Here is a 12,155-nt window from a genome sequence, read left to right as displayed (position 1 = left end):
TTTTTATTACTTCGTTCCAAGTAATAGGTTGCGCACATGGCGTGAGTTTTGGGGTATAAGATTTTATTATAAATAGGCACCCCTTGTAGTCTATTTTCTCATTGAAGATTAATAAAATTTCTGCATTTTCCTGCTCCTTTCTGAGTTATGAAAACCTAATTGGGTACGAAACCCTCCCTTCTTTGAATGACTATTTACCGTGGTGCGAAGCCACATCTATCCGGATTCGCCCCCAGCTTCTTCCATCCATATTTCTCTTTTCCTACAATCATTTACGCTTTAAATCCATCTTCTATTGCAGCAGTTTTTCTCTCTATAGCAGATTTTCAGAATCTAGCCCTGCAGGAGGGTTGAAACTTCGGCGGAGTATCACGCACAAACCGTGCATCGGATCGAGCTGATATCTGGGAGTTTTGGAGTCCACCCCTGGCAGACCAGGGCCAAGCTGGCCATTTTTTGAATAGTGGGTCCCACACACGTGCGGCCGGGATCACACGCACGTGCGTCTGGGGCCATTGCTGCTGTCCACACGTGTAGTACTTCTCTGGTTCGTCTCTCTCCTCTCTTTTACTCCTCTTTCACCCAAAATCCCTAAATCTAACCCTAGATTGCATTATTTTCAATTTGTTTGCCCCTTGTTCTAATCCTAGGGTTCTCTGAACTGAAACCTGTGAATCCCTTGGATTAGGGACTGATTGTTGTGCATGTGTATATGAATTTACTTCTCTAACATGTGTAGGCCTGGACCCGCATAAATTCCCCTTGCTTGAATGTTTGAACTTTTGTGTGGGGCGTGAAATTTTTTATGTGATTGTTTCTGAATTAGTATGATCTGAAGCCTAAGATCTTGCATATCATAGTTAATTTTCATGTCCTGCATCAAATTAATTGATGGGGACATCTCATGCACATGCACGCCCCCTCGCTACGCACGTACGCAAGGACCCCACCATCGATCTAGATTAATGACGACGTCCACGGAGGACCTCCTAGTTAGAGGACCGCGCTTTGGTTCGTTGGAGTGGACCCGATAGTCATGTGAATCCCGCCATGGGTTCTCATGATCGTGGCCCACTATTCTAATTAATCTAGTACTTTAAGTTTTGCTTATTATTGTTATTAGAAATATCATGGACGGTTTAGATTGCTTTGATTAGTTGTTCTTTTTTATTAAGTCGTCTCCAAGTAATAGGTTGCGCACATGGCGCGAGTTTTGGGGTATAAGGTTTTATTATAAATAGGCACCCCTTGTAGTCTTTTTTCTCGTTGAAGATTAATAAAATTTCTGCATTTTCCTGCTCCTTTTTTATTTATGAAAACCTAATTGGGTGCGAAGTCCTCCCTTATTCGAAGGGCTAACTACCGTGGTGCAAAGCCATATCTATCCCGATTCACCCCTATCTTCTCATATCCATATTTCTCTTTTCCTACAATCATCTACGCTTCAAATTCATCTTCTATTGCAGCAGTTTTTCTCTCTATAACAGATTTCCAGAATCTGGCCCTGCAGGAGAGTTGAAACTTCAGTGGAGCACCATACACAAACCGTGCATCAGATCGAGCTGATATTTGGGGTTTTGGAGTCCACCCGTGGTCGACCAGGGCCAAGCTGGTCATTTTCTGAATAGTGGGCCCCACACACGTGCGGCCGGGATCACACACATGTGCGTCTTGGCTATTGTTGTTGTTCACACGTGCGGTACTTCTCTGGTTCGTCTCTCTCCTCTCTTTCACTCCTCTTTCATCCAAAATTCCAAAATCTAACCCTAGATCGCATTATTTTCAATTTGTTTACCCCTTTTTCTAATACTAGGGTTCTCTGAACTGAAACTTGTGAATCCCTTGGATTAGGGACTGATTGTTGTGCATGTGTGGATGAATTTACTTCCCTTTGAGTATCGTTTGGTCCATAATTTTTAGAGATCTAGCCCTAACATGTGTAGGCCTAGACCTGCATAGATTCCCCTTGCTTGAATGTTTGAACTTTTGCGTGGGATGTTGAATTTTTTATCTGATTGTTTTTTAATTAGTATGACCTAAAGCCTGAGATCTTGTATATCATAGTTAATTTTCATGTCCTGCATCAAATTTGGTATCAAAGCGGGAGGTCTCGTGTTCGAGACTCCTCACCGGGGGTGATTAATGTAGGGGCATTTTCACACCGGGCTCGAGTGGGGTAGCCTGTGGGATGCGGGGACACACTCGGGGTGGGTGACCCATGTGATTTGGGGCCCACGGGGGAGGTCTCGTGTTCGAGACTCCTCGCCAGGGGGTGATTAATGCGCATTTCACACTGGGCTCGAGTGGGGTAGCCCATGGGATGGGGGGACACACTCGGGGTAGGCGGCCCATGTGATTTGGGGCCCACGAAGGGAGTTCGGGCGACGTCCTAACCCATGAGATGTGGGGCCTGGGCTATGAGATAAATGGATTAATTCGCTATACTCTAATAGTTCGAGCTTTTAGAGCAAGTGGTTAATTGTCCTGCATCAATCACGGGTCATGCATTATAGTAGGGAACCTAGTGATCCATGATTACTAACGTGACTCATATCCCATCGCAGCCAGGCTCCACATTACACATTAGGCAACTATTTCGTGCTACCATAAAGTGCAATTTTCAAATAATTGATGTCTAGAGCATAAAATTCCAAGAAAGCCCGTTGAGCATGATTTTTTTTTTTTTTTTTTTACAGTAGTATATGCGTGTATCAATATTAACTCTGAAGGAGAGTTTGCACATATAGCTGCCTAGCCCCAACGAAAGATGAGTGTCAATGTTAATTAGGCAGCAGGTCATTGAACTTTTGCCAAGCTAACATGAGAATGAATCTTATTTGGATGAAATTTTCTGATTAGGCTAATATTTGCAAGGTGGGTTACAGTTAGGTCTAGGGATGAGGAATCACAAGTGTGAAAATTCTTAAGATAGTTATATATGGATAGAATATATAAAATTGCCAAAAAAAAAAAAAAAAAACCCAAAGTGCTTGACCGCTCTGGTAATAGAATCATCCTGCTCTCCTGTTGAAGTCTCAGAATCGAAACATGGCTAGCTCTGTTTTTATGAAGAGAGGACTCTTCTCAACCAAGTGACTTGGTTTGAGTCGTCGCGAGTCACTTCGAGTTGAGACCGAGTCACACTCATCATCTAGTTTCCTATTGACTTGGCTTGAAATCTGGTTGAGTCAGTCACCTTATTTTGGAGCATTCTACAATGTTGTATTTTTGCATGAGCTTTGCTAGGCGCACAGTTGTGTGCAATAAAGCTCATGCATATGCCACAAATTTGCTAGCATGGTACAATAGATCCAAGATCCAATCCACCCATCAGAACGGCACCACCATTTTGATGCCCTAGCCCAAGAATCAGGTTGAATAAATATCTATTCTTTTCTCTAAGCAGACATCCTTTTCTTTTTTTTCAAATTGATGAGACATGTTAACGAATTGATGGTCTTGTGCAGCTTCTGGAGAGCCACCGTTGCTTCTAGCAGTCTCGGTTCATTGTGCAACAAGAGAAGCCATTCGTGAAGCCAGGAAAGAGCATTTTTGCAATGGTTCTGATGGGTCTACTTGGGCGTTCCAAATGAAGGTTCCCGCAACCATGCCCGTAGTGAAGGAGCTTTGTAGGCTCGACAATGTAGAGAGGTACTTGGAGAACATGCTTTCTCATCGATGAAAATTACATCTCTTTTTTTTTTTTTTAATAGCTTGTATCTTAATTATATTTCTGAAAGCATGCATATCATACGATAGCGCATGTTCTTGTGTAATAGCATGTGTATATATGCATAAATGGAATAATACTTGGAAGGGTTGGAATACTTTCTTGAGTCTCCCTCACGCTTTGACTCAAATGATGGGATAACCCTGTTCTGGGTGACTTTCTCTAACATAGGGGAAACCAATTTAAGTGAAGGTGATCAACACCGTCCATCACATACACTGTCCTATGATTGGCCTTGATCCCCCCAAATAGGCTGATTAACACTCAGGTGGGTCATCCCATATGAAAACAGTATAAATTTATACCTTAAACCTCTAAATTCACTTTTTTTTTTGGTAAACTTAGTTATGGAATAGTGTGATTTATGGCCAATTATTTCATCATAATGATGCCACATTAGATGAATGTATTGGATGTCATCTATAAACCCCAGCCCAAACTGTTTCCTTTGGCGTGGCCTACCTGATATTTAGATCATCATGGGTGATCATGAGGCAACTTTACCTAACGGATGGGGTTGCATATTATGAAAGTTCCACCATGGCCCTTGGTTGGTTAACGAAAACCACCTATGTTGGGTCCTCACGTGAGGTCATTGACTGCAGTATCGATAGTATTGGCCGATGCTCTTGGTATTGCAGCTACCTTATATGAAATTAGGCTGAAGTTGGAAAATTGAGTATCTGTCGGTATAACATTGCAGCATATCATAAACATTGCAAATTTCACAATTGTTAAAGTATATTCGGTCATTTCCTTGTTGGGTTAGATTTATATTATTTCCATTCCTGTTAAGTTGTAAATCTATAAAGATCTCTGAACACGATCTTTCAAATCTCTATGCACCGAAGGCTTTTGGGATTTTAACAATATTATAAGTATTACGATATATATCACATGTATCGATGATATCACAACTGTTGTGTTTTTTATAATAAAATTAAATTTTAAAAATAAAAATTTATTTTTAATAAGTAAATAAATATATTAATTATGAAGACTTTTCATAAAAAGATTGTATAGTCAGATGGTAAGAGTGGTTTTTTTTATTATTTATTATTATTTAAACTAAGCTTCAAATCTTCACAATGCCAGTGTGAAGTACTAGGTTATAGGGCTACAGCTACTTGGGCCTACAGTACAAGAGAAAATTTAATCCTAACGAAACCATAAATAAGTTTAAAGCTTGTTTAGTAGTCAAAGGCTTTATATAAAAAAAAGAATGTATTTATCATTAGGACTCTAAGTGCATTTGCAGCAATTCATAGCCTAATAATCTATCAAATGGATGCCAAAATGACATTCTTAAATGGTGATATATAGGGGTTTGTTCAACCATGTAAATTGGTCAAATCTCTGTACGAGCTTAAGCAATGGCATGAGAAGCTTGACCAAGTAGAGCAATCTAATGGTTTTACAGTAAACTAAGCAGATAATTGCATATATACCAATGGTCAAATTATTATATGCTTGTATATAGATGATATACTAATATTTGGACCAAATGTGGATCGTGTGAAAGAAACTAAAAAGTTTCTAAGTACCAACTTTGACATGAAGGATATGAGTAAAGTCGATATAATATTAGGAATTAAGATTTATGATCTTAACGATGGAATAGCCTTAACACAATCTCATTATCTAGAGAAAGTGTTAAAGAAGTTTGATCACCATGATCATAGAACGATTTTAACTCTATTTGATCAAAGTATTAAATTGGTTAAAAATGCTGGTAGATATAAAACACAACAAGAATATGTTAGAGTTATTGGGAGTTTAATGTATGCAATGAATTGCACTAAACCTGATATAACATTCACAGTAGGAATGTAAAGCATGTATACTAATAATCTAGAACAAGAACATTAGAATGCAGTTTCTAGGGTTCTGAGATATCTAGAAGGATTGATTGACTATGAATTGCATTATAAGTCATATCTTGTTGTGCTTGAAGGGTACAACGATGCAACCTAGAAAGCGGATAACATAGAATTGAAATCTACAAGTGGATGGATATTGATTATTGGAGGAGCAATATCATGGACATCTAAGAAACAAACATGTATAGTTCACTATACTATAGAAAGTGAGTTTATCTTTTTTTTTTTTTTTTTGGGTTAGCTTATTAGTACACACACTCCATGTTAGCCACCCCCGCCAGGGATCGATACCAAGACCTCAAGTGTTGAAACAAGGTATCTCCACTCATTGAAAGTGAGTTTATCTTGTAAAGAAGGGGAATTGTTAAGATACTTATGGATGAAACTCCCATATTGACCAAGAGCTATTGTCATATCTATCTTTTGTGATAGTCAGGCTACTCTTTATCATGCTCTAAGTAAGGCTTATAATGGTAAGTATAGAAATGTAGGTCTTAAGGCATAATTTTGTTAAATGATTGCTCAAAGATGGAGTAATAATGGTGGAGTATGTTAATTACATCCTGAACTTAGCAGATCCCTTAACAAAAAGTTTATCAAGATATCAAATAAGGAGAATACTAAAAAAAATGGGACTACGATACATAAAGATATGAATTTCACACTTGATGATGATCTTACGTAAGTTTTGAGATATAGGCTAGGTTCAAAGGGACAAACAAGTCAAGTAAGTGACTAAAGCATGTACTAGAAAATTTTGAGTCCCATTCCTAAAAGTCTAGCATATGTTTTCTGCATTTTATAAGAGGCCGGGTACTAATTCTTGATGTGTGTATAAACAAATTTTGCTCAGATGAAGCATAATCATCTTTAATAGTTCTACCTATTTGAGTAGAGAAGTAGGGTCACTTTTAAAGAGATTGAGATTGTCTCTAAAATACTTATGAAATCAGGATACGCACAAGGCCATAAATGTGCGAACTTTTAGATCTCTAAGTTATATATAAATAGATGTATGTTTTGTGTTCGGTGAGTCATATAAGGTCCTTACTAAGTACCTAACAAAACTTTGATACATACACGCTAAGGTAAAGGTTCAAATACATAAGATACATTTACCTATGCATTTGCTTATACTGATATGCCATGCGTTATACCCATTGGTTTTAATTTTTAAATTGTGGAGGATTGTTGTGTTTTTATAATAAAAAATTTTCAAAAATAAAAATTATATTTAGGAAGTAAATAAATATATTTATTATAAAAACTTTCAAGAGAAATATTGTATAGCCAGATGGTAAGAGGATGAGTTCTTTCTTTTGAAACCAACGCTTTATTATACACACTTAACACTTCGCATGTACTTCGCACATACGCGTTGTCACAAGGAGCTAAAAGATCCTTAGTTTTTTCGACACATGGTTTAAACCTATCTAAATTGTGATGTAACTCTAATTGAACCAAGGTCTAGCTTAAGGTATGACCCTCTAGCACTTAAGATTTTAACTTTGGTATTGATTGAGAGTGACTATGCGTATCGCTCCGTGTTACATGTGTCGCCAATTTTATACTGTTAGATAATTGTTTCTGTCTAAAAAGGTATATAAATAACTGTCATAGGACAAAAGAATCATATCTTATCATGAAAGATTGACTTTTCTTATGAATGGGTTTGGATGTCTTGAAGAGGCAGATGAGTCTCTCTAGAAAAGACTCCATGACCCTTTAATTGTTATATATCTTGGACATCATAATTTAGAAGATAGAGATTTTTTTCAACATTTAAAAGTGTACATTTTTGTATTTAAATTCGGATTGAGTGTTCATTGTATCTAGAAGACAATTTGTAGATTTCTTTCATTTGCGCTTGTTGGAATAACTCGAAAAAGGGGCAGCAAATCTTTCTTGTGATATGGACAATTATAATCAAGCCTTGAAATATCAAATTTGATTTTATTGATATATATTCTTCATTTCCTCCATTATGAACTTAGTTCATTTCAAACAATCAAGGCATGTTTTTATAAAGTCACAATGGAGACAATTCATTCCATCCAAGTTATGAAGCAAGACTTTGTACACTAGATTGTTTCGACGGTCAATTCTGAAAATAAGGGTAATATACTAATATCACAAAGTCAAGAGCTTAGAGTTATGGCTAAGGCCTAGAGGACATTTTAAAAATTTGCCAATCAATTCAAATTAGTTCACATAAACAAGGTGTGGTGTGTGCAAGGCTATATACTATTAAAGGTACAAATTACATATGAATGAACACAAGTCTATGAAGTGAGATATCTATATCTATTGAGACAATGATTCAAACACTTAGAATGCCATATATCTATTCATGCATCTATAGAACAAGAATCAAGACAAAGCATAAGTCGAGAATCATCACACATTTCACAACACAACGATATATAGTGGTTCGGCAACTTACCTATTTCACTCCTGGAGGACGAACACAAACTCGAGTTTTTCGAATTTCACTATCTCACATGGTTTTCAAGGTTCACCACTAACCTTTGCAATTCAATATCCTACACAAGGACATATATATATATATGTACACCCGTCGGTGGCCTACACAAGGTTTTACCACGAGTTTGGATATCAAACTCTCGACTAGTCCTACACGAAAACTAACCACGTATACACTTGTCGGTAGCCTACACAAGGTCTTGCTTTGAGTTTGGGTCTCAAACTCCAAACTCAAATCTCCGCAAGAAGTGAGTTCAACAATGGACTCTAAACAAAACTCTTACCAGTTAGATGAGCCCATTGATAGCACACTCGATATACTTCATCAAACTTGAATTGCCTTCTCTTCAGCTCCCACGATCATCAACCTTGCAATAATATACTTGTACTAGTGACAAGATTTTGGGAGAATGGATGGTGTATGAATCTCCTACAAGTAGGCTTTAGTTGTTTTCAAGAAAGGGATTCATCTACTTAGCATTCTAAGGATTTAGACAAAGTTTATATATATATATATATATATATATATATATATATATATATATATATATATATATATATATATATATATGAATCAAAGTCTAAGCACCAGTGAATGCAAGAGATCATGCACATCATTAGCTTGAGCTTGGAATGCTCTTTGAAAGTGATGAATCACAAAGGGGGTTGCATGATCTTAAGATAAATAGAGTTTAGGAGAAGGGATTTAGAGAGTGAAACACTAAGACTCTTGCTCTATCAAATGACCATTAACTTGCAAATGCCTTGAGTGACCCGACAAATAGAGGAGTGAAGTAAGAGATGAGATCTAAACGACTACCCGTCGGTCGGACGTACAGGATGTCGGTTCGACCAATAGGGGCCAAGGCTGAGATTGTTCGTATATGGATAGAAAATAGTCTTGTTGGTTTGACCCGTAGTAGTTGTCGAACGGATCGACTCGAACTAACAATCTCGTCGATTTGACCGATAGGGCATCTTGGCACAACTCGGCCAGTAGCTAACCCAGCTTGAATTCGGCTCAACTTAGTCTTCAAACCTGACCGGCCAGTACGGCTCGGTTCGGTCAATAGCTTGGGCCAATTCGAGCCGAGTTCAAGCCTATGCAATATTTTCTCAAACACATAATACACAGTCAATTTCTCATAGTATGCAAAACAGCAGCAAAAAGTATTTCATCAAATACTCGGCACTCGGCATGCAACATCAAAATCAATATACTAGGGTAGTTTTATAATATAAAGTTTGTGAGCAGCGTCACTATCAAAACAACCGAGTCACCGAACTGATTCGATCCGAGTCGATTTGAGTTGAGGTTCGATCTGAGTCGATTAAATATCAAAACAACCGAGTCACTAAACTGATTTTATCCGAGTCGATTCAAGTTGAGGTTTGATCCAAGTTAATTTGAACTCAGACAAGCTCGAACTCAGTTTCAAACGGAGTTGAATCGTGCTTTTTCGAGTTAGTCGAGCGAGATAACTGAGCTAACTCAGTTCGTGTACAGCTCTACCGTGGATGATGGATCCCTGACCATGAAACCCACCGTGATGTATTTACCTTAAATCCACGCCTTCCATATGTTTTGAAAGCTCATTTTAGATCTTGATGAAAAAAATGAAGTAGATTGAAATCTAAGGTGGGCCACACGCCATGAAACATTGGTGATTGAATATCCACCATTAAAAACATCTTATAAGTAGCCGGAATGTTTATTTGCAATCCAACTTGTTGATAAGGTCACAAAGACTTGGACGAAGGGACGATTCAAATGTCAGATTTATCCAAACCTTTTGTGGCTCAAAAGAAGTTTTTAATGGTCAGTCACCACTGTTTCCTGTGGTGTGATCCACATGAGATTTAGATCTACTTCATTTTTGGTATATTAATCTATAATGAACTTTCAAAACGGATGGACGGAATGGATCTAAGGCACATACATCACGGTGGACCCCGCAAGTCAGGCATCCACCCACCCCAGTGGATCCGGGGCTCCACCGAATCCGGGGCCGAATTCCTCTATGAAGACTCATTGATAATCAGGAGTCTATACTAAATATCGATTCCTTTTGTTTTTGTTTTTTTGGTTTTCAAAACGCGATCTTATCTCTGTTCCTATAAAGCAGCAACTGTTTCACATGCTACGAGGCCCGCCCATAATGCCTGCCAAGTGGTGTGATCAAGGCCGTTCATCTAGAATATTCCGCCATACTAGATCATGTGGCAAAAAATCTCATCGGTCACAGATCTTGACCATAAAAAATATGAACTTAGTTGAAATCAACGGACCAAATTTAGACATATTGTGTGGGAGATCAGACGAGGGCCTATAATCAGGGGGAGCGGATTAGCTGTTACCCTGTAACACCCATGTAGCCCAACTTGATGAATGTATTGTATATCAACGCCGTCCATCCGTTTTTCCAAACCCATTTTAGGACGTGTTCTCAAAATTTAAGTAGATCCAAATCTCAAATGGACCAGACCACACACCACAGGAAACAGTACTGATTGAAGGCTCACCATTAAAAATTTCCGAGGACCCACTTAAGAAAATCTGTAATGTTTATCTGCCATCCGACCTGTTGATAATGTAGACCTGGATAAAGCTAAAATGCAAATAGCAGCTTGATTCAAAACCTCTTTGGCGTGCAATAAGTTTTTTTAATGTTATTTATATAACTTTTTACAATGGTGCGGCTACCTGATATTTGGATATGATCAACGATACATTCATCAAGGTGGGCCCATACAGTAAGGGTAACATGGGACGCGGATTGCGTCCTACCCTCGCCCATCTCTAGCCCCGAACGGACAGTTCTGTGGGTGGGACCACTGTGATGTATCTGTTTATCCAAGCCGTCCATCCCTTTTCTAATATCATTTTAAGTCATGAACACAAAAATGAAGCAGATCCAACGCTCAAGTGGACAACACCAAATAATAAGCTTGGTTGATGCATTAAATGCAAGAGTCATCTGTTGCGTGGTCCATTTGAGCATTGGATCTGACTCATTTTTATGCTCGTACCTTAAAACGATATGAGAAAAGTGATGAACGGTTTAGATAAATGGATAAATCACGGTGGGCCCGCCCACCGAACTGCCCGTTCGGGGCTAGAGACGGACGGGGGTAGGACGCAATCCGCGTCCGGTAAACACGTGGGCAAAAGTTAATGGAAGCGGATCGCGTCCTGAGTAACTCGGTACGATTAACGTACTGAGTAAACTTTGTAAGGTTCATCATGATTTATGTATTTTATCCACTCCGTTCATCCATTTTATGGGATAATTCTAGAGTTCCTGCCCAAAAATGAAGCATATCCAACGCTTGAATTGGCCACCCCACAGGAAATAGTGTGAATTGAGCATCTACCGTTGGAAAATTCTTAGGGCCTACAGAAATTTTGAATCAAGCTTATTTTTATTTTTATTTTTCCTTCATCCATGTCTGTAATATTTTTTGAACAGGTTGGATGATAAATAAAAATTAATGTGGGGCCGAACAAGGTTTCAACGAGAAAATCACTATTCCCACTGATTCCTGCAGTATGATCCTTTAGATCTTTGTTTATGCTTTAATTTTGGGTTCAACGTCTTAAATTATATAGAAAAATGGATGGAGGGCGTGGATGGTATACATACATTTACAGTGGGGCCAACTGAGTTTACTCAGTAGGATAAGAGCATACTGAGTAACTCAGTATGCAATCCGATTTCAAAGTTAATCCACTCCCATAATCAGCGAGATTTTTTCGGATTAGATACAGTCAGGTTGAGTAGCGAGTCCACTAGTGAAGTGATGTCACCAAATTTTGTGGGCCTCATTATGATGCATGTGTTGTATCCACACCGTCCATCTAATTTGAGATATTATTTGATAAAAAGATGCAGTGGATCCATCACAGACAATAGTGGGGAGAGTGATTCCCGCTGTTGAAACTATTCTATGGCCATCCTAATTTTTATTTGCAATTCAACCCATTCAAAAGTTAAAAAAGACATGAAATAAGTCAAATACATACATTAGCTTGATCTAAAACCTTTTTTTGGCCTTTAGGA

At 38.3% G+C, this 12,155-nt stretch overlaps 1 protein-coding gene across 3 annotated transcripts in view; it reads left to right on the top strand.

Moving 5' to 3' along the window:
- The window catches only part of LOC131232252 (probable aldehyde oxidase 2), a 30,751-nt gene extending 26,915 nt beyond the window's left edge, over positions 1 to 3,836 (top strand). For all 3 annotated transcript variants that reach the window (XM_058228469.1, XM_058228472.1, XM_058228471.1), the window contains one exon: positions 3,468 to 3,836. In XM_058228469.1, coding sequence (XP_058084452.1) covers positions 3,468 to 3,682 — 215 coding nt within the window. In that variant the 3' untranslated portion in view covers positions 3,683 to 3,836. The remainder of the gene's footprint in view (positions 1 to 3,467) is intronic.
- The last annotated feature ends 8,319 nt before the right edge of the window (positions 3,837 to 12,155 follow it).

Source organism: Magnolia sinica, chromosome 18 (assembly GCF_029962835.1).
Source record: "Magnolia sinica isolate HGM2019 chromosome 18, MsV1, whole genome shotgun sequence".
In the NCBI taxonomy this organism is placed as follows: domain Eukaryota; kingdom Viridiplantae; phylum Streptophyta; class Magnoliopsida; order Magnoliales; family Magnoliaceae; genus Magnolia; species Magnolia sinica.
This window is presented reverse-complemented; position numbering and strand designations above follow the sequence as displayed.